Source organism: Jaculus jaculus, chromosome 10, assembly GCF_020740685.1.
Source record: "Jaculus jaculus isolate mJacJac1 chromosome 10, mJacJac1.mat.Y.cur, whole genome shotgun sequence".
In the NCBI taxonomy this organism is placed as follows: domain Eukaryota; kingdom Metazoa; phylum Chordata; class Mammalia; order Rodentia; family Dipodidae; genus Jaculus; species Jaculus jaculus.
In genome coordinates, this window is record NC_059111.1 from 20,971,691 (window position 1) to 20,993,510 (window position 21,820).

A 21,820-nucleotide genomic window follows, 5' to 3' on the forward strand; every position below is an offset into this window, starting at 1 on the left:
GACCATATTCTGACTTCATGCCTGGGGACTCTGTAGCTTGGGGTGGGGGGAAGCATGCAAATTTGAGGTCAGAGCCCGAATTCCAACTTCCAGATCCTGACTGCAGTTTGGTTTGTCTAATGACGGATCATCTGCTAATTACAAGAGACGTCTCCAGCCAGATGGGACCAGAGTAGAAACCCAAGCAGGACAGCGTAGATGCTGGGGCCAAGAGGTGCCACCTTCTTGGATCTGTTCAAAACTACAGGGCATTGGGAGGGGCAAGCACAAAAGAATCTCACATTGACCCTGGCCTAAAGGAAAAGGTGAGGGGCTGGGGAGATAACTGAGTGGTTAAAGGAGCTTGCTTGCAAAGCTTACTGGCCTGGGTTGCTCAATTCCCCCCCCCCAAAATAAAGATGGGTGGGCATTCGTTTGCACTGCCAAGAGACCCTAGTGCATGCATGCGTGCACACACACACAGACACACACACGTTTTTTTAAAAAATGATAGAGGTAAGAAGAGAGAGGGGACATACATAAATCTGCAATGCATACAAAGGGAAGTGAGATGAGTTCTAAGAGGGCATCATTTATTCATGTCCCATTAAATCATTCATTCACTTTGCACTCAGGCCAATCGCATTAGGTAAGGCAAAACTGTGCTCTGGATATAAATAAAGGTGAATCAGGGGCTGGAGAGATGGCTTAGTAGTTAAGGCCCTTGTCTGCAAAGCTTAACAACCCAGGTTTGATTCCCCAGTACCCACATAAAGCCAGATACACAGTGGCACATGCATCTGTGTTATTTGGAGTTTGTTTGTAGTGGAGGCCCTGGCACATCTATTCCCACTGCCCCCCTTAAACATAATTTTTAAAAAAGCTAGGCATATTGGCACATGATCTTTAATCCCAACACTCAGGAAGTAGGATTGCTGTGAGCTATGGAAACTTTGAAAGCAGCCCTCCCCAAATCTGAGGCTTGAAGTCTATGATTGGGTCTGGTGAGATAACAGGCTAAGAAAGTCCTAGGAAACAGCCAGAGGTACAGAGACCAGACTCATGGCCCACCACTCCCAGGAAGCCCACCCTGACCACCCCTATCCACCCAACCCCTACGTCCTTGGAACATGACCTCCAACACATATCCTACATAGTGTGATTTATTTATTTATTTTTTTCCGAGTGATCAGTAGATTTACCACCTGGGATTCTGTGTGTGTGTGTGTGTGTCCTCTGAATGTGAGAGTACCACATTCCAAGGTCATTGTGATGAGGGTTCCAGGGGCCTTATGACATGGCTGGCTAGCGCTATTCAAGTGTGGGAAGGCACCAGAGGCCTAGTTCCTTTCGGGAATGCAAGTCGTCTCCTAAAAGGAAGATCTCCTTCCCTGGCTCTCTGGCCCTCACCAGGGTTCTCATGAATGATGGTCCCAGGCTGCTATGAAAACAGTTAGCAGGGGCCATGACCACCCTGACTCCAGAAAATAGCCTCTCTGCCAGGCGGTCAGCCTCCTTCATCCTGGTACGTATGTCTTCCTTTGTTTTGCTTGACACAGGGTCTCACAGAGCTGTCCTTGAACTTGTGAGCCTCCCGCCTCAGCCTTCTGAGTGCTGGGATTCAAGCGTACCATCACAGCATCTGTTCTATGCCGGATCCCAGTGCCTCCCTCCTTGGCCTCTTGTTTGCGCCAGGGCTCTTTTCCCCTTGCTAAGTGGGAGAGTGAGAGCCAGGATCTGCCACACAGGTACAGCAGGGCCAGTTGCACCAGCAGCACCAATAAGTAGGGCCGAGACACCCACGGGTGGAGACACCCACGTCCCCTTTTATCTTATCTGGAGCTCCTACAAGCCAACATTATTTCTTCCCCGGATGTGTCCTCCTAACTTAATATCAAGTTTTAGATTTGAAAGTTCACACCTCAAGATGCTGAGTTTTCTTCCAGGCTTTTGCCAACAATTTTGGTATGCGGCCACCAGGTGGCAGTACATGCCTCTGTTCGTGTATGTTAGGCCCCGTTAATAAGATACATCCATTCCTCAGAAGGCGGCCTCCATCGTATAAATTTTTATCGCGGGATTTTTTTTTTTCAAAATCACAATAACTCATTATGATGACTTTTGTCAATATCAAGTCTAATTTATCGTAGTGATTAAGAGAGTGGTATGTAAAATGCAAAATGAGTTCCTCTTTCCTGGACGTTACTTGTTTATTGCAGATGATCGCCAAGCCTTGAATAACAGTTTCATATTTCTTCAGTGCTCCGTACTTGGAGAATGCTAATAACAGTAATAAATAAGCTTCCACGAAGCAGTTGTTGTGTACAATGACTGTTCTAAGAGCTTTATTTATAGTCATGCCTTCTCAGCCCAAAGCAGGGCTGGTGAGATGGCTCTGTGGTTAAGGTACTTGTCTGCAAAGCCTAATGACTCAGGTTTGATTCCGCAGTACCCATGTAAAGCCAGATGCATAAAATAGCACCTGCATCTGGAGTTTGTTTGCAGCAGCTAGAAGCCCTGGTACACCCATTCTCCCTCCCTCCCCCCCTCCCCTTGCAAATAAATAAATTAAAAAGGAAATGAAGTACAGAGACTTGGTAACAAGTTGACAGTCACACAATGAGCAAGAGGCAGAGCTGCTGCCTGACCGCCCCAGGCAGTGGGCTGCAAAGTCCTCCTCATCAACCAGTGATCTCCACGTGTGGAGATGATCACCGATGCCAGTACCTGCTGGGGTACAGGGGGCCCTGTTTCTCCAGGGCAGTACAGTGTCAAATACCCTTCTTATCTCTTTGGCCCAGAAGTGAGTTGTGAAAGAAAGTGACTCTCAAGCCCATCAGGCATGCAAATAGTTAAATCACCCTCCATCCTGCAGCCCCTGGACAGCTACTGTTAGTTTCCAGTGTTTTACCTCCTGACACCCTGTTCCTCACATGGCCCATGGGCCACAGCATGATCAGTGAGACTGTGAAGACTGCATCCTCATAGGCTACGGCCCAAACTCTTGGAATCAGAACGTACGCGTTACGAAGCTCCTCATGTAGCCGGGTGCACTGGTACACACCTTTAATCCCACCACTCGGGAGGCTGATGTAGGAAGATTGCTGTGAGTTCAATGCCAACCTAGGGCAGGGGTGGGGCCACGGAGTGAGTGCCAGGTCAGCTTGGGCTAGAGTGGGACCCTGCCTCAGAGAAAAGGAGGAGGAGGAGGAGAAGGAGGAAGAGGAGAAGAAGAAGAAACCCCTCACATGATTTGTGTGTGGATCTAGTTTGGAACTGTAGACGTACATACTCGGGTATTAGGAGGAAGACAGGAAGGTGGCTGGTCAGTTGTTGGGCCCTGTCCTCCAGCATGTCTATGCAATGTGGCATTTCAAGAGACTCCTCTCTTCAGCAGCAGGAGACACACTGGGCAGGCGGGAACCTTTCCCTCATCCCACAGGAACCCTGACTCCTATTTATGATATTCTAAGTATTCCAAATGGCTTTGTATGCACTGAACTTACCCATCTCTCCCCGCCCTCACACACACATATAAACGCACACACCTTATCTAAACATTCCTGGTGACGGACTGCTTTACATTTTTAGGGAAGATAAAATAGAGCACTGAAATTGTTTAATTAGTGCTTATCTTATATTTTTCCATTATAAAAGCAATACACATTATTATAGAGAAAAGATGAAAATACTTGGAAAAAAGTATACTCCTACTGCTCAAAGATAAGCCCTTGGGTTTTATCGGACAGGGTTTTCATAGGACTTTCTCCAGTCTTTTTTTTTTCTTTCTTTTCCCTTCCTTCCTTCCTTCCTTTTTTTTTTGGTGGTGGGACAGAGAGTTTGAGACAGGGTCTCACCACGTAGCCTTGGCTGGCCTGGAACTCACTATATAGACCAGGCTTAGCCTCAAATTTGTGGCAATCCTCCTGTCTTTACCAGCAAGTTCTAGGGTTGCAGGTGTGCATCACCTCTGCCAGCCTTCAGTGCTTTTTCTAAGAACACTTTGGTGAAGCCCCTGCCCCCGCCCTGCATGTTAGAGTTTATGTGGCACGGTTGTTACGATACCTATCAGGGGCAGTGTAGACAGCAGTACTACTGGTGCGGCTGTCACGGGATCAGGGGGCAGATAGGCAACGCTGGGAGCGCTGCTCCGGCAGGACTGGAGGATCCTGAGCAAAGCTGGGCAGTGCTGAGTGCTGCTGCCCTAGGACCAGGGCGTTCAAGATGCAGACAGGGGTACTGGCGCACAGGCAGAATGCCGAGCTTCTAATTGTGTATTCTGCTTTTTTTTTTTTTTCTGTTCACATTTGTATTTTTCCATATTATTATTCATTCCTTGTAAACATCTATTTATCTGCCTCACAATATTCCATGGAGTCTATAAACCATAGTTTATTTAACTACTCCCTTATTGCAGAACACTTAGAGCGCTTGCATTTTTCATTTTGGTAAGTAATGTGCAATGAAAATTATTGTGCACACAGGATTTTTTTTCCCCTACTTATTTTCAGCGATTTCCTTAGGATAGATTTCGAGAAGTGAGTCAGAGGCTATGAGCTTTGGTTCCTGTTTGGTTCCTGTTACCAGGCTGGAGAGATGGCTTAGCAGTTAAGTGCTTGCCTGTGAAGCCTAGGGACCCTGGTTCAAGGCTGGATTCCCCAGAACTCATGTTAGCCAGATGCACAAGGGGGTGCATGCATCTGGAGTTCGTTTGCAGCGGCTGGAGGCCCCGGTGTGCCCATTCTCTCTCCCTCTTTCTCTCTCTGTCACTATCTCAAAAAAAAAAAAAAAAAAAAAAAAAAAAAAAAAAAAAAAAAAAAAAAGGCCACAGCCTAGCATTTGAAAATCACATTACATTAGAAGGAAAACCACAGGTCTTGAGCTAAGGGCTGAACTGACTGTCTTTGCTAGGCAAAGAAAAATCCCCCCATTGACAAGACTGAGTGGAACAGCTTCTTCGATGAGAATGGTCAGTTGGTCAGAACACGAGACTACATTTGTATTAACATCCTGGAAAGGGTATGGGGCCCAGGCTACCTTTGGCTTCACCCTGACACTGAGTGGTGGGGCGGGTGAGGGTTGAAGGTATGGATGGCAAGAGGGCAGGCATGGCATTGGGTAGTCTTTTGAGCAAATGACTCAAGTCCCCATGACCATCCATCTCCAGGGCCTGCACCCCTCCATAAGGACGGAAGCCTGGAAGTTCCTCACAGGCTACTACTCATGGCAAAGTTCCTGGGAGGAGCGGCTCACAGTGGACAGCACAAGGAGGTACAATATTCCAGATCCTCTTTCGGGGGGAAGGGGTGGACCTGCAAGTCTCAGGGGGTGTCCAGCCAGCCTGCAGATCCAAGATTCTTCGGCCCAGTAGACACCTCATTCTGAGAGAAGACCCCTATTTTTCCCCACTTAGACCCATAAACAGCAGGTGTGGTGAGTGTGCATGGAGGAGGAGGAGGAGACAGGCTTCAGCAAAAATGGTAATGGGTAAGGTCACCCGGAATGTAGGCAATATTGCTGGAATTTGAACTTATTTCCAAATTTGTGTGGGGTGTGTGTGTGTGTGTGTGTGTGAAAATAATATAGAGGACCTCCTCTCTAGCCATGGACCATCCCAGCATCTCCAGGCAGGAGGTTATTCCAACAACTCCCCTCATCACCTTGCCCCAAACTTCACTCTGCACATTTAACTTGTGAAAAGCCCACCTTCTTCCCTGGACTCCATTCCTGTCTCTGCCAACTGCTACCCCCAACGCCCATAGCTGATTTAGGATCCCACCTCCCTTGCCCAGCCCACATCTCCTCTGGATGCCCAGCAGGAGACTTATAAACCCAGCAGAGGACTGCTCCTGTCCTCTCCTGTCAGGTTAAACCTCAGGAGTGCTTGCTGACATTGTAAATTAGCACACCCTGACTTCAAGGGCCTCCCCCAATCTTGGCTCTTTTATCCAAAGTGCCTCTCATCTGACCACACCAGCTGCCTCAGATCTACTGCCCCATCCCCCACCACGACCCCATCTGAGGAGAGTTCACGTGTTCACGCTTTCCCCTCCACCCACACTGACCTCCCCATCATCTGCTCTCAGAAGCCCACCCTTGTTGCAAGGCCCAGAGCGGAGAGAGCACTTCCTTGAAGCAACCCTCCCAGATCTTCCCAGAGAGCTACGAGGCTGAGACATCTTGGTTCAATAGTTAGCACACAGGCTCTGAACTAACCACTCAGTCATCTCCACAGCCCCTCACCTTTTCCTTTAGGCCAGGGTCAATGTGAGATTCTTTTGTGCTTGCCCCTCCCAATGCCCTGTAGTTTTGAACAGATCCAAAAAGGTGGCACCTCTTGGCCCCAGCATCTACACTGTCCTGCTTGGGTTTCTACTCTGGTCCCATCTGGCTGGAGACGTCTCTTGTAATTAGGCTCTGAAGTGAGTTCAAATTCCAGTACTATCGCTTACATACTGGGTGAATTTACCCATGACCTTCTCTGCTGAAGGCCAAGTCTCCTCCTATCAAATGGGGGAGGGATCACAATATATTTCACAGAGTGGATGTAGGAACCAAATTACAAAGACAGGTATGTCATTGTGCATGGGGGAGACACAGCGAGCATTCATGATGTTGGTAAAAGTGCTTCCCCGAAACCAGAGGCTCATCTCTGGCCCTGGGACTCGGATGTATAGCACTGAGACCAGAACATGCCTCTTTGCTCCCAGGCAGAAAGGGGCAGAGTTTGACCTGCACCCCCAACCTGGTTGCCCCCTTTGTCTCTGATGTATTGCAGGCCTTGCCTGTCCATATGAGGCCTCGGGACCTGCAGGTTCAGTCGTAGTGACCCCGTGGTGGAGTTCCTCCTTTTTAGGGTCATTTGGTGTAGGCTGACTTACCATTCTGGGGTCTGGCACAGCGGCCTCTCCCAGCCCTGAGGCACCACCCAGACAGGATGTAGAAAGTCCTCATACAGGGGCCAGAGAATAGCTCCAGACCCTGGGGATGTAAGCGCCAGGCTGGACGCCTGGGGAGTCTTGAGCACCGCTAACCAAGCAGCCAAGAACAGATGTTTCTTCTTTGGTATTCTGGAGGCAGAAGCGCGGGGTCAAGGTGTTGGCCTCCGCTGAGGACTCTGGGACGCGAACCTCCTCTCCTCACTTCCCAAAGAAAGTTGGCGCCAGGGCTTCTGCAGCTTGGGGCTGCATTGCTCCCCTCTGTCTCCATGGCCACACTTCCTTCTCTCTTTGCGTCTCTTGTGAGGACACTTGTCATTTGATTTAGGATCCCCCTGGAAAATTCAGAATAATCCTTAGTTCACATTTTGGAAAACCCCTGTTCTCCAGAGAAGGCCACATTCACAGGTTCTGGGAGTTGGGTCATGGACAGGGACAGACCTTTTGGGAATCACAGTCACCCATTCACCAACTGATTACATTATAAAGATGTGCACAAGGTATTCCTTTCTTTTGTTCTTTTTCTTTTCTTTTTTCCTTCGGTTTTTTTTCGAGGTAAAGTCTCACTCTAGCCCAGGCTGATCTGGAATTCACTATGTAGTCTCAGGGTGGCCTCGAACTCACGGTGGTCCTCCTACCTCTGCCCTCCCAGTGCTGGGATTAAAGGCGTGCGCCACCATGCCAGGCTATGAGACATTCTTTCACCCTGCACTTCTAACTCAGAGGCACAGGTACCAGGAAAGCTCCCACTCTACAGCTGAGGAAACTGAGGCTTAGAGAGGGAAGGTCAGAGACCTCTGCAGACCCCCAGTAGGTAAGTGGTGGCACCAGAGTGGGGATGCCACCGTCAGACCGTACAGCCTGTGTGTTAAGCTGTGCCCATGCAGTGCTCCAGGCACACACTGGGGAATGCTTAGGGCCGCACAGACTGGGAAAGGGGAAAGCATTAGAGATGGGGGCAATCCCCCTTGAGCCCAACAGCAGCTGCCGCTCACAGTTGTTCCCCCTCAGAAGGAGAAAGCCACCTCGTTCAGGCTCCGTGCTCTTGTTGCAGGAGGAACTATGAAGCCTTGTGCCAGGTGTATGAGAAAATCCAGCCCCTGCTGGAAAATTTGCACCAGAACTTCATAGAGACCCGAAACAACATCGGTGAGCAGGGGGTGTGGGAGGAGGACTGAGGTCATTCATGTCTCTCCCCAGACACTTCCAGGGACAGATGATTCCTGCCTGGCAGCTACCTTGCAGACTCGGGCCTGGAATTTTTCTAGCCGGGCTTGGGTCAGTCCACCCACCCATGCCAGTTGTATCTGGGATGTGCTTCTGGCTGTGGTGCTGTTCCTGCTACCTTACCTTCCTTTCTTCTTCCCCTGGATTTGAACTAGCTTCAGTGTGAATTGGACAGGGAGGGGCATTCTTGGCTGAGGGTATGGCCTGGTCAAAGCTTTGGATGAGGGGGTGGGGGGAGAAACCCAGACAGTCCAGGGGATGACGAGGAGTTGAGCCTGGTGAGGGCTGATGTGCCCCGTCTTAGGATGTCTTTGGACCTATATTCTTGGAATAGGAGATCCATTCATGCATGGACCCTCTGCTGGAGATGATCTAGTGCTACCTTCCTGTCCCTTGTCCCAATCCAGCATGTGACATCCAGAAGCTGTACGACAAAGACGTCCTGGGCAACGTGCTCGTGGACAAGAAGAAGCTGGAGAAAATACTGCTCCTGAGTTACGTCTGCAACACGCAGGCGGGTGAGTGGAGGGCCGAGCCCCGGCCTGTCCCGGCCCGTTCCTCCTCTTCCTCCTCACTGGCGGCCCGTCCTCCTTCGCAGAGTACCAGAAGGGCTTCCACGACATGGTGATGATCTTCCAGCTGATGGTGGAGCATGAACATGAGACCTTCTGGCTCTTCCAGTTCTTCCTGCAGAAAACGGTGAGGGCTCGGCTGGGCTCAGCTCCGATCTCGCCGTCTCCATTCGCCCCCCCCCCCACAACCCCAAAGGCCCAGAAGCCTCGGCCTCTCCCGCCCTCCTGGCGGTGGGAAGAGGGGAAGCACGGGCACCCACAAGGGATGAAGCACCGTTCTGAATTCAGGTCCTGCCGGCCTCCCCTTCCCTAAATAGTTTCCCTTCCGGTCAGTCTTCGGGGGCTCCCCCAGGCCTCCAGAGTAAAATCCAACAGCCTTACTCAGGCCTCCAAAGCCTTCCCTTTAGTGCGGTCTCCTCCTCCTTCCTCTACATGGCCTGTAGCCCGGACGCACGCACGCACGCACGCACGCGCGCGCAGACTCACGCACGCGCAGACTCACGCACGCGCAGACTCACGTACGCGCAGACTCACGCACGCGCAGACTCACGCACGAGCCTCGGCTGCGGCAGACCCGAGGCTTTTCCGAGGTGGGGCCGAGAGGCAGGCCCGGTTCGACGGTGCCCTGTGGACGAGCGAGGGTGACGCTCCCTTCGCTGGCTCCACCTCGTGCAGGAGCACAGTTGTGTCCTCAACATCGGGGTGAGCAAGAACCTGGACGTGCTCAGCGACCTCGTCTCCTTCCTGGACCCCTCGTTCGCCGAGCACCTCAGTGAGTGGCCCCGGCTGCTGACGATGGCACCTCGCCCCAGGGCAGGCTGGGGAAGGGCCAGAAGCCAAGGTGGCAGCCAACGCCCCCCACCCCCTCCCCAGGCCTGAGGGACAAGAGCCAGCTCGCTGGACCTTCCTTCCAGGCCCTGTGGGGGAAGTCACATATGGGGGGGGGGGGGCTGAGGCCTGTGCTATTGAGCACCGATGCCCAGTCTCCAAACAGGCCACTTGGGAAAGTAGCACCTAGGGTTTTTTGTTTGTGCTTTTTGTGTGTGTGCTTTCTGGGTCTCACAGGCTCTGCTGTGGCCTCATCTGATTGGCATCTTTAGCATGTGTGTTGCCCCCGCTGTTTCCTCTGACCCAGCCTCCTGGGCTGGGCTGGCACCTGCTTCTCTCCCCACAGAAGGGAAGGGCACCGGGGCCGTGCAGTCGCTCTTCCCCTGGTTCTGCCTCTGCTTCCAGCGTGTCTTCAAATCCTTCGATGACGTCTGGAGGCTCTGGGAGGTGAGACGCTGGCAGGGGGGTGGGGGGGGTGCCCCAGCTGTCACAGAGGCGGCTGCACATTCTCTCTCCTGCCTCCTGTTTCCTCCTGGCTGTGGATGGCATTCGGTGGCCCGGGGTGTTATTGGGCTAGCAGCCCTGCTTCTGCCTTGGAGAGGAAGCTGGGGCATCAATCTGTCAATTTGGGTGCAAAGGCCCTGCTGGCTAGTCCTTCTGCGGGGCAGCAGGCACAGAAGCGTCTGCCTGTCGAGTTGGTCAGACCTGCAGCTCAGCTGGCCTGCTCCAGCTGTCTGCCCTCCCTCCTTGGGCCTTCCCTTCTCCCAGGACGCTAGCTTCTCTCAGAGCCCACACTCCTGAAGAAGGCAGGCTCAAGGACAGCCGTAGTCCTCTGACCGGTCTCCACAGACAGCAGATGGTCTTGCTGGGAGCGCACCACTACCTGTGGCTCCTCCTGCCTGCAAGACCCAGCCCAAATGTCAACCTGGCATTGAGTGTCCCATGAGAACACTCTTCTTACCTTCACCCCTCCCTCTTGGTCTGCTGGTCTCCATGCCTAAATCTGGTACAGCCCCAGGTCTTTGTGGGAGACCCTGGCTTGCCGAGCTCCCATCAAGTTTTCCTTTGTGTGACTTACTCAGATGCTACAGTTTCCCAGTCTCTCCTGATGAGGAATTCCCTAAGGTCTTTGTTTGCGTTAGTATTTTGAGGCAGGATCTTACTATAGCCCAGCTTGACCTGGAACTCACCCTATAGCCCAAGCTGTCCTCAAAATCCCTGCGATCCTCCTACCTCAGCCTCCCTTTGAGTGCTGGGATTATAAGTGTGTGCCACCATGCCCAGCCTTCCCTAAAATCCTCATCGTGGCCTCCTCCATAACCAGAACCCAAAACCCTGTGAGCATTCCCCTGTGTGAGGGAAGGAGTGAGCCAGATGTGAGGCTTGGAGTGGCTCTGAGTGCATGGTTGACAGGGGCTTGCCATCCTCAGGGTGTCTTAGTCTTAGGCCACAGGGCCCTGGCTCAGGCCTGCCGCTGCCCCTGCCCCTAGGTCCTGCTCACCGGGAAGCCCTGTAGAAACTTCCAGGTGCTGGTGGCCTACAGCATGCTGCAGATGGTGCGCGAGCAGGCACTGCTGGAGAGCATGAGCGGTGATGCCATCCTCCTGGTGAGCATGCCCTTTTCTCAGTCCTGCGGGCACTTCTGGAGCCGTCACCCTCCAAAACCCCCAACCCCCCCCCACACACACACATATCCATCCTGCAGGACACAGGCTCATCACCCTAAGCTTCTGGCTGCCTTTGTCTCCAGAGGGGAATTGCATTGAGAGCCAAAGCACTGAACTTTGTGCCAAAGGCTTTTAACAGACTAGCTCCGTATGGTTCGGACAAGCCCATCGTCGGGGCTGTAGTGTTCTTCTCATTCTGAGTTGGCATACCAAGAAACCGAGGCCATTGGGCTCTACTCATTGCCTCTGTACTTAACCCGTGGCTCTGTGGTAAAAGGACCTTGGATTTTCCAACATGCTTAAAAAGCAGCCAAAGTCGGAGGGGGTGGGGCGGAGGGAAACACCACAGTTGGGACAGCAGCTATAAAACAAGTCCTTCTTAAGTTCATCTGAGACAGCTGATGGAACCCCAGGACTTCCAAGAGCCCAGTATGAAAGCTGTGCTTAGCCATCCCTTCCCCCCACTGTCCACAGCTGCACACATGGCGCCAGGCAGGTTGGGGAGACATCAGGTGACTCCTAATAACTGTCGCCATCAGCAGCTTTTGTGCTGTGTGTGTCCAAGAGCCCAGGGAGAGAGACCTATTTGCCTACACAACCCTCCCAGACACACACACACACACACACACACACACACACGGCATATGCTCCCTCCCAGGCCTGCAACAACCTCATCGACCTTGATGCCGAGGAGCTGATCTCTGCTGGCTGCCTGGTTTATGCTGAGCTCATGCAAAGCGAGGTACGTTGGTTGCCTGGTGATATGCCCTCTTCCTCCTCTTTTTTTTTTTTTGTGGGGGTTTTTTGTTTTTTTTGAGGGTCTCACTCTAGCCCAAGCTGACCTGGAATTCACTATGCAGTCTCAGGGTGGCTTCTAACTCTCAGTGATCCTCCTACCTCTGCCTCCCAAGTGCTGGCATGAAAGGCGTACGCCGCCACGCCTGGCCTCTTCCTCCTCTTGCATCATCTCTTTCTCCGAGAAGCCTTCTCTGACCTTTGTGCCCAGCCCCACGGCAGGCACATCCAACTTCACAGCCACACTCTCCACCGGCAACCTGTGGAACTTGCTTTGTGGGGCCTCCTCGCTGCGGGCATCCCTTCCTGGGCCCACAGACCTCATCCTGCATCCCCTTTGTCCTTTCCGAGGGGTCTGGGTACAGGCTTGGCTCTTGTGGGCTCAGGGGAATGTTCTTGGCTGGACAGACTGACACACATGTGCAACAGTCAGTGTCTGTTTACCTCACACATCTGTGGCCTTCCTTTCCCCCAGGTTCCTCAGCCACTAAAGGATTTCTTCCTCTGAGGACATACAACACCCACAGTGGACACATGACCTCACTGGACTGGATGAAAGTGACTCTTCAACCATGGGGTCAAGATCAAGTCCAGTGGGTGCTGGGGTGAGGGCACGGGCAATATAGCACCGTGGAAACAGCCTTTGGAGTACTGGTTTGTGGTGGGCTGTGTGTCTCCTGTGACACTGGAACATGTGAGGGTGGGGTCAGAGCTATATAGTGAGCAAGCAGACCATTGTAGTAAGAGGGAGGAGACACCCGTTAGGAGAGCAGCTCGTCCTGACTCCTCTTCTCCAAGGCTGGGCACAAATGTGTAGGTTAGACCAACTATGACAAGTCTTCCAGACACTCGTGGAAGACAACATGGAACATAAAAGGATTGGTTTACACTTGGGACTCAGGTCCTGGGAGGAGGCTGACCTGGCCTTTGCCCCTGTTCCCACTGTGTTCTCCTTATTCCCAACACACTGATCACATGTGTGTAGTGTTTTTCCACCAGTGTCTGTGGAAGGAACAAGCCAAATCTCTGGGCAGCACGCAGTTCCCCACCTGGCTTCAAAGCTCCCTGCATTCCTTACCCTCTGCCTGTCTCTTGTGAGCTAACCAGGGCCTTCTGGCCTTCCTCATCCTTTCCTGACACTGCAATCTGACCATGCCCAGAAAGCCACTCTCCCCCCCACTGGAAATACAGCCCACGTGTTCCTCCAGGTTATTCCATGGACACAAGCCCCTGCCCAGCCTGCCTCAGGCTCTAGCTGGCCTTCTTGCAGGCAGACATGGAGAAGGGCTTAGGCCTACAGAGGAACTGGGGCTGGCTAGATGTCCCAGAATGGCACAGCAGCATGCGTACGTGGACACATATACGTGCACACACACGCACACGCATGCACACACACACACACCTTCCCAAGGGCTTCGCTATGGACAGACAGAGGGCACCATTGGTCTTGCTGCAGATCCTGGTCCACACGGATATGGCACAAGCATCTTTCCCACTCTCCTGCTCCCACCGTGCCCCTCTCAGTGACCACATACGGTGGTTGGAATGTCAGATGAGCTGAAGCCTTGAAGGAAGCGTGGCACTGGGTGTTGGTCCAGCCCATTGGTTGTTCGGCACTAGGTGACTCTGACTACTTCCTTCGAGCTGCCATGGAGATGCGACATCCCCCCCTCCGCCCCAGTTGTCTGTTCTTGCCATGCCTCCCCATGTTGAACCATTCCCTGGAGAGAGCCGAAACAAACCCCATTCCTTCCGTACACTGCTTCCGGGGAGCGGGGCTGTTCTGGCCTAGCTATGAGAAGATAACTGCTCCACCATCACTCCAAGATTGCTGTGTCCCTGTGAGCGTCTAGTCTCCTCCTCTCGAGTAACACGCCCACCCACGCTGGCTCTGTGTGCTCCAGGGGTTGCCTTTGCCAGGGCGGGGTAGGGAGTGTGTTAATGAACAATGGGGCCTCGCCTCACCCACAGGCTTGTCTCTGCATGGTTAAGAAGAAAGCATCTGCTGGATAGAGGCACATGGATACATGTACACACCATGTTCTCCTTAGCTGTATGTTCCCAAGACTGTTGATTGATTTGCATGTATGTGTGTGTGTGTGTGTGGAGGCCAGAGGATAACTGGTGTAATTCCTCACGAATGTTGCCTGCCTTTTGTGATGCAGGGTTTCTCACTGTCCTAGAACTTGTCCATAAGGCTAGCCTGGCTGGCCAGGGAGCCTCCTGTCTCTGCCTCCCTCCCCAGTGCTGGGATTACAGGCATGCACCACTACAGCGGGCATTTTTGTGTGGGTTCTGGGAATCAAACTCAGGCCTCATGCTTTTAAGCCAACCACTTTACCAGTTCCTTTATCTCCCCAACTCCCACCCAAGACAGTTTGTCTAAATAAAGATTCCTGGCCTGGGCTGGAGAGATGGCTTAGTGGTTAAGGCATTTGCCTCCAAAGCCAAAGGTTCAATTCTCTAGGACCCACATAAGCCAGATGTACAAGGGGGCACATGCATCTGGAGTTTGTTTGCAGTGCCTGGAGGCCCTGGTGCACCCATTCTCTCTCTCTCTCTCTCTCTCAAATAAATAAGTTTTAAAAAGGTTCCTGGGCTGGAGAGATGGTTTAGCAGTTAAGGCACTTGCCTGCGAAGGCTAAGGACCTATATTCAATTCTGTAGATCCCACATAAGCCAGAGACATAAGGGTGAGGCAAGCACAAGGTCGCATATGCCCACTAGGTGCACAAGCATCTTGAGTTCAGTTGCAGTGGCTGAGGCCCTGGCATGCCAATGCTTTCTCTCCCTCTTTCTCTCTCTAAACTAAGAAAAAGATTCCTGGGCTGGAGAGATGGCTTAGTGGTTAAGGCACTTACCTGCAAAGCCTAAGGACCCATGTTTGACTCTCCAGATCCCACATAAGCCAGACATACAAAGGTGAGGTAAGTGAGCACTGTCACACATGCACAAGACGGCACATGCATCTGAAGTTCAACAGCAATGGCTAGAGGCCCTAGTGTGCCAATTCTCTCTTGCATAAGAAAAACTATTTAAAACCATAGATTTCTGCGTGGAATACAGTTTAAGAGTGAAATAATTATATTTGTATTTTGCCAAAGGACCATAGTAAGGCATCTTGCTGATCTAACCTTGGAAGAAGTTTCTAGAAATCCCAAATGTGTTTTCTCTCCTGGTTCTCTTGGCCTAGTTGTGTAAGTTAGCCTAAAAAATTCTGGGCTGGAGAGATGGCTTAGTGATTAAGCACTTGCCCGTGAAGCCTAAGGACCCCGGTTTGAGGCTTGATTCCCTAGGACCCACGTAAGCCAGATGCACAAGGGGATGCATGCATCTGGAGTTAGTTTGCAGTGGATAGAGGCCCTGGCGCGCCCATTCTCCCTCCCTCTCTCTCTCTCTCTCTCTCTCTCTCTTTCTCTCTCTCTCCCTGTCTGCCTCTTTCTCTGTCTGTTGCTCTCAAATAAATAAATAAAAATAAAACAAAAGTAAAAAATTTCCAAAATTCATACTTACCTGGCAGGGGAGATACCATGATCACTAAAGTGGTTTTCCCACGGCGAGACCTATCCATTGCACTCCAGATGTGCTGGCCCCTGAAATTTCCCCAAATGTGGGAAACTCAACTGCATGATTTGTAGTAGTAGGGTATTGTGTTCATGCTCTCCCCTGAAAAGAAAAAAAAAAATCCTTAAGTTCCCTCCTAGAACAATGACTTCCCAATCTGTTTTGAAAACCACTGTTGCTCTATAGTTATACAGTCTTTCCCAGGAGCCCCATGGCTGAAGTTGAGGTAGAGATCTCAGAGCCCTCCCCTCTGCGATCATTTGAACCTCTCCTCCTTCCCTGCTGTCCTTTTAAGGATCTTCTGGCATACCAGGGACCATGCTCGAAATCTCTGTTAGGCTGTACAGGTGAGGTGGGGCAAAACTAGACACTGAAAGACCCAGGTGATGGAGGGAGGGCATGGAGACCTTTGAAATACAAACTCACCGGGACTTCCCGGAGGCCCTGTGGGTTGTGGCCAAGAGCACCCCTTCCCCCTCCTCCCATGCCAATGTGTACAACCCGATCAGTGCAGGGTTCTGCTCACTGACTCAATCACCCAGTAAGGTTTTTTTTTTTTTTTTTCTTTTTTTCTAGTAAGGTCCAGTCTGGGAAGCATTAGGCGTCATCTAGCCTACGATAGCATCGTGCCAGAGCTTACGTTGGCCTAAATAGCTTATTTCAACACATACTGAGTAATGTTTTAATGTGTTCAGACTGCAATAAAAAATGCCTTAGACCGGGTCACTTGCAAACAGAAATCAATTGTCGTGTTCACTGTTCTGGAAGCTGGGAAGTCAAATACCAAGGTGCCAGCAAATTCAACATGTGAGAGGTTCTGTCTTCCAGGTGGTGGCCTGTTGCTGCAACTGTGTATGGCAAAGGGGGTTGAGGTGGCTCTCCTCAACCTCTTTTTATTGGGGCACTAATCTCACTCAGGAGAAAGGGGCTGTCATGACAGTCACTTCCTGGAGTACTCACTTCTTTTGCTTTTAATTTCTACTTTATTTACAAGCAGAGAGAAGACAGACAGACAGAGAGAACAGGTGCACCAGGGCCTTCAGTCACTGCAAACAGACTCCAGATGTATTTGCAGCTTTGTGCATCTGGCTTTACTTGAGTACTGGGGAATCGAACCTGGGTCACTAAGCTTTGCAGGCAGGCGCCTTCGCCGCTGAGCCATCTCTTCAGCCCAAGACTCACTTTCTCATCCCCTCATGTTGGGCATTAAGGTCCAACATATGAGTTTTAGGGGAGCATCAACATCCACAGGATAGGAAGTACTCATTGCGAGATGCCTGCTGGCCCCACACTGTACGTCAACTGTTTGTGTGAACGGGACGTAGTCTCTGTTCCCATGGCGCTTAGAGCTGAATGGGAGCCAGTAGTCACTACAGTGACAGACCCGGGGTTGCTGCTGCTTTGAGAACTGCCTGCCCTGCTCACTGCTCCACACGGGTCCCCTGCAGGGCAGGTCCCCATCTCTCAAACCACCTTGCTCTTAGCAAGTAAGGACCTACAAGTGGGCTGCGATGCTTGGCTGTTGAGGAAGGGGTGTGGGAAAAGTTTCTTCCTATTTCTTTTTTCCTTCTTTAAACTTGTGAGGCTGGAGAGATGGCTCGGTGGTTAAGGCGCTTGCCTGCAATGCCTAACGACCTGGGTTTGATTCCCCAGTACCCACGTAAAGCCAGATGCATAGTGGTGCATGCTTCTAGAGTTTGAGTTCCTAGTGTGCCCATTTTTCTCTGTGTCTTCTCTCTGCTTGTAAATAAATATAAACACATATATTAGACAAAATGTTTGAATAAAATTTGTGTCCCCAGTACGTGTTGGGAAGGTCCAAATACAGCCACACCTACTCTGTCTTGTTTTGGAATCAAGTTCATGCTCTCTGCACATTTCTTCTTTAGGATAAAGGCCTGGGAGGCCTGTAGGGTTGGTTTCCAGACAGTTGGTCTGTAACGATGACCAGGAGAAACCAAGAGGGAGTCTGGCTACGCAGGCTCAGAACTCAGAGCAGCAAAGCTGGGTAGCAGGAATGGGGCAGGTGTGCAGGGAGAGACCAGCTTAAGTTCAAGGAGACTAGGGGTGAAGGGGAGATAGACAGGGGGCCTCCTATCCCACCCTGCCCCTGCATCACTCTCTCTGGACCTGCTCCAATGGTGAGAAGGTAGGATGGAACAAAACCAAGGGGAAGAGAAGAGAATTCCTGGCTAGTGTAAGGGCTGGCCTGCCAAAGGCCTGCCCAAGAAGGGAAGAAAATACAATTCAGAAACCTCAACCCAGGGACGCTAGCTCCATCTCTCTAGCCAGATTGTAGGACCAGGTAAGCCTGCAGTGGGATAAGACCACCAGATAGAAGCGAGGGAGGCCAGTGGTAGAGGAAGGAATATGGAATCTCTGGGAGTAGCTTTTAGTCTGGGCTGCACATGAGAAGCATCAGGGAAATTTTTTAAAAGTAACCAATGCTAGGACTGGAGAGATGGCTCAGTGGTTAAAAGCCATTGCTTGCAAAGCCTGACAGCCCAGATTTGATACCCTAGCATTCAAGTAAAGCCAGATACATTAAGTGGTGCAGGTATCTGGAGTTTGTTTGCAGTGGCTAGAGGCTCTGGTGTGCCCATAGCTCCCTCTACCCCTATGTCTTTCTCTCAAATAAATTAAAAAATTTTTTTTAAATAACCAAAGCTCTGGATGTGCCCACACCTGTAATTCTAGACTGTGGGAAGTGGAAACAGGCGCTCACTGGTCATCCAGTCTAATCAAAAGTGGCAGCTCCAGGGCTGGAGAGATGGATTAGTGGTTAAGGCACTTGCCTGCAAAGCCTAAGAACCCAGGTTTGCTTCCCCAGAACCCACATAAACCTGATGCACACTGTGGCACATGCATCTGGAGTTCGTTTGCAGTGGCTAGTGGTTCTGGCATGCCCATTCTCTCCCTCCCCGTTTCCTCTCTTAAATAAATAAAAAATAAAAGTTTAAAAACACAGAAAAAAGAATGTTGGGGGGAAAAGTAGCAGCTCTGGGTTCAGTGGGAAACTGTCTCCAGGGAGCAACGCAGAAGAGCAGTTGAGGAGGTCACCCAAATTTCTCCTCTAGCCTCTCACTGCACACGTGAACACAGGGCGCACACATCTGCACACACACATGCGTGCACTAAACCTATACCACAGCACACATGCTACACTCACACGTGACAGAAATGAAAAGAGAAGAAAAGCAAAAGTAACCAGCCAATGCCCAGGGCCCACCAGTTAAATTAGAATGGCTGAGGATGGGGCCCAGGTGCTGGTCTTTTCGCAACTTCCCCATGTGATTCCCAAGGGGAGTCATGAATGACAGACAACCCCCCCCCACCAGCCCCAGTAGCGAGTGGAAGTCCAGTGGAGAGGGATTAGTGATCAACTCTCTGGCCTCTCCCCCCACCTGGGGAGGGAGAGACTTGCTGAAGGTCACACAGTGAATGGACCATGGCCCTGAAAGGACAGGAGCGGCTGCCCAGGGCTCTGTCCTGTCTCAAATTAATACTGAGCAACAGAGCTCCCTTCTCTGTAGCCAACCTCCCCAATTAGTGCTTCTTCCTGGACTGTATCAAAGTTCTTCTCCCCACAAGCGCTGGGCCCTGCGTCACTCCCTGTCCCCCCACCTACCTCCCTATCTTGGAGCTCTTCTTCTGAACTATTCCAGAATTAAGCATTTCATATTCTTTTCTGAACCAGCGCATAAAAGAATCTCTTTGGAGGAATTAATAAGTGCCCAAGTCTTAAAGATCTGACCCTCACCTGCAGTGATATGCAAATGGTACCCAAACACCCACAGTGCAGTATTCAGAGGATGGGAATAAATGAGATGCAAATGTATGCAACCATTATGCAAACAAGGACAGCCCCAGATTACTGGTTCCCATCCTTCAACCAGATAGCAGCTGTCTCTTCAGGAAGAGGAATGGCTGACAGGCAGAGCTGAATGGACTCCTGTCAGAAGCATCCAGAGGAAGGGTCAGCACTCAGGTCAAGAGGAGGGACTGTTCAGACACCTGGCTGGCTGATCCTCCCCTCCAAAAAACATGTGGGTGGAGCTGCCTATCAGCCCGGCAGGGGATACTCTTTTGTAATGGATTCTGAGCTGAGTCTCAAAGCTAGGGTTCAATGCTAGGTGCTGAAGTTTGGAGGAGATGCTGGTAGGATGGTGAAAGTGGCAGAGGTAATGCAGATATTACGGTGGAAATGGTAATAGTTGCAAATACAGACAGTCTCTGATTTATGACGGTTCAATATAAAATGTTTCAATTTTACAGTACAGCAAGAGTAATACAAACTTAGAAGAAACCATACTTTTGAATTTTGCTCTTTTTGTTTTTTTTAAATATATTTAATCTTGGGCTGGAGAGATGGCTTAGCGGTTAAGCGCTTGCCTGTGAAGCCTAAGGACCCATGTTAGCCAGATGCACAAGGGGGTGCACGTGTCTGGAGTTCATTTGCAGTAGCTGGAAGCCCTGGCATGCCCATTCTCTCTCCCTCCCTCCCTCCCTTCTCTCCCTCCCTCCCTCCCTCCCTCCCTCCCTCCCTCTCTCTCTCTCTCTCTCTCTGCCTCTTTCTCTCTCTGTTACTCTCAAATAAATAAAAATGAAAAAAATTATATATATATATATGTATATGTATATATATATATATATATATATAATCTTATTTATTTATTTGAGAGAGAGAGAATGTGTGCACCAGGGCTTCCAGCCACTGCAAATGAACTCCAGACGCATGTGCCCCCTTGTGCATCTGGCTTACATGGGTCCTGGAGAATCAAACAGGGAGGGATCCTTTAGCTTTGCAAGCAAATGCATTAACCACTAAGCCATCCCTCCAGCCCTTGTTTTTGAGGTACTAAAGGTTGAGCCTAGGACCTCCAGCATGCTAGGCAAATGCTTTGCCATTAAGCCATTAGACAGGTCCTCAGTTGCCCAGGCAGCCTTGACCTCACTCTCCTTGCCTCAGCTCCACCCAAATAGCTGAGAGTGCAGGCCGCCACCACCAGACCTGGCTGACTGTGTATTTCCGTCTCTTCTCAGGCTAACCATGTGCAGTAGCATGCCCTCTTGCTACTGAGTACCTAAACTACGATGTTCTGTTTACGACATGCACGTTCACCTGAGCATGATTTCAATTTATGAAGGCTTTTCCAAGCACAGTCCCATCGTGAGTTGAGGCGTGTGCAGCTGAGAAGCTGGCAGGGAGAGTGGAGGTGAAGTTGCTGCTGATGACAGGGGTGCAAACGAGACAGAAAATGGTAACCACAAGGGTAAAAGTGGGCTCTGAGGTGGTAACTGGTGTCCAGGTACAGTGGGGTACAGTACTGGTGGTGGCAACAAGCACTGTGGGGGACAGTGGATGACAACAGATGTAGTAGGGTACTGCTGCTGCTGGTGGAAACAAGCACAGTGGGGTACTGGTGTTGGCTGTTGGTGGTAACAGTCACATTGGCATTCCCTTACTGGTGGTGGTAATGAGCACAGTAGGGTGCTGGTGCTGGTGGTAGTAACAAGCACCACAGGGTGCTGGTGGTAGTAATAAGCACCACAGGGTACTGGTGGTAGTAACAAGCACCACAGGGTACTGGTGGTAGTAACAAGCACCTCAGGGTACTGGTGGTAGTAACAGGCACCGCAGGGTACTGGTGGTAGTAACACCCACACAGTGAGACAGTGGGGCACTGGTATGGGTAGTGGTAATATGGTGGTAACACATAGCAGAGCACTCGTATGGGTGGTGGTTGGTAACACACACAGCGGGTACTGGTACAGGTGGTGGTAACACAGAGCAGGGTACTGGCACGGGTGGCGGTAATACTCACAGCAGGGTATGGGTGGTGGTAACACACACAGCGGGTACTGGCACAGGTGGTGGTAACACACACAGCAGGTTACTGGTATGGGTGGCGGTAATGATGGCAGAGATGGAGGAGGTGATATTTGATGTGATGCTGTGGGTGAGGTGGGAAGCCAAAGGTTAGGTTCATGACCACCATTATGGAAAGGGTGCTGTTGAAGAAGAGAGGGTGGTGGAGGTGAGGATGAGGACCAGAATGGAGCCAGGGGTCTCAAGGGTCTGCGTATAAATATTTGAGAATGGATTTCTCAGGAGGACTGACGCCTATGGTCACTACAGCTGACAAGTCCCAGACAGGCTGTCTACAAGGTGGAGACCCCAGGGTGCCAGTCAGTCCAACCTCAATGGACTCAGAACCAGGAAAGCCAGTGGCATAACTCTTATTCTGAG

The 21,820-nt window shown here is 51.1% G+C and overlaps 1 protein-coding gene, 1 long non-coding RNA gene and 1 other non-coding gene across 5 annotated transcripts; 2 read left to right on the plus strand and 1 right to left on the minus strand.

Moving 5' to 3' along the window:
* Positions 1-1,444: 1,444 nt before the first annotated feature.
* On the plus strand, positions 1,445-12,611 carry Tbc1d21 (TBC1 domain family member 21). 3 transcript variants are annotated; one of them, XM_045160158.1, is made up of 11 exons: positions 1,445-1,504; positions 4,891-4,998; positions 5,147-5,250; positions 7,972-8,066; positions 8,552-8,662; positions 8,743-8,843; positions 9,392-9,488; positions 9,891-9,991; positions 11,035-11,151; positions 11,870-11,953; positions 12,482-12,611. In XM_045160158.1, the coding sequence occupies exons 1-11, from the start codon at positions 1,445-1,447 to the stop codon at positions 12,512-12,514; spliced, it is 1,011 nt and encodes a 336-aa protein (XP_045016093.1). In that variant the 3' UTR covers positions 12,515-12,611. The 3 variants fall into 3 exon arrangements, with proteins under 3 accessions (XP_045016093.1, XP_045016094.1, XP_045016095.1); XM_045160159.1 differs by having other exon boundaries at positions 9,894-9,991; XM_045160160.1 differs by lacking the exon at positions 4,891-4,998.
* LOC123464005 lies at positions 6,014-21,508 on the minus strand. The gene is made up of 3 exons (XR_006639297.1): positions 21,396-21,508; positions 15,520-15,672; positions 6,014-7,252 (listed from the first exon to the last, which is right to left on the minus strand). It is a non-coding gene; the product is annotated as an uncharacterized LOC123464005 (long non-coding RNA).
* LOC123464316 lies at positions 15,512-15,675 on the plus strand. The gene has a single exon (XR_006639541.1). It is a non-coding gene; the product is annotated as a U1 spliceosomal RNA (small nuclear RNA).
* Positions 21,509-21,820: the final 312 nt, after the last annotated feature.

What these genes read in the sequence shown, in the direction of transcription:
- Tbc1d21 (XM_045160158.1), top strand. Translation starts at nt 1,445, where the DNA reads ATGACCACCCTGACTCCAGAAAATAGCCTCTCTGCCAGGCGGTCAGCC. An exon ending in ACAGTGGACAGCACAAGGAG is followed by an intron (nt 5,251 to 7,971) that starts GTACAATATTCC and finishes CTCTTGTTGCAG; the next exon opens with GAGGAACTATGAAGCCTTGT. An exon ending in GCGGTGATGCCATCCTCCTG is followed by an intron (nt 11,152 to 11,869) that starts GTGAGCATGCCC and finishes GCTCCCTCCCAG; the next exon opens with GCCTGCAACAACCTCATCGA.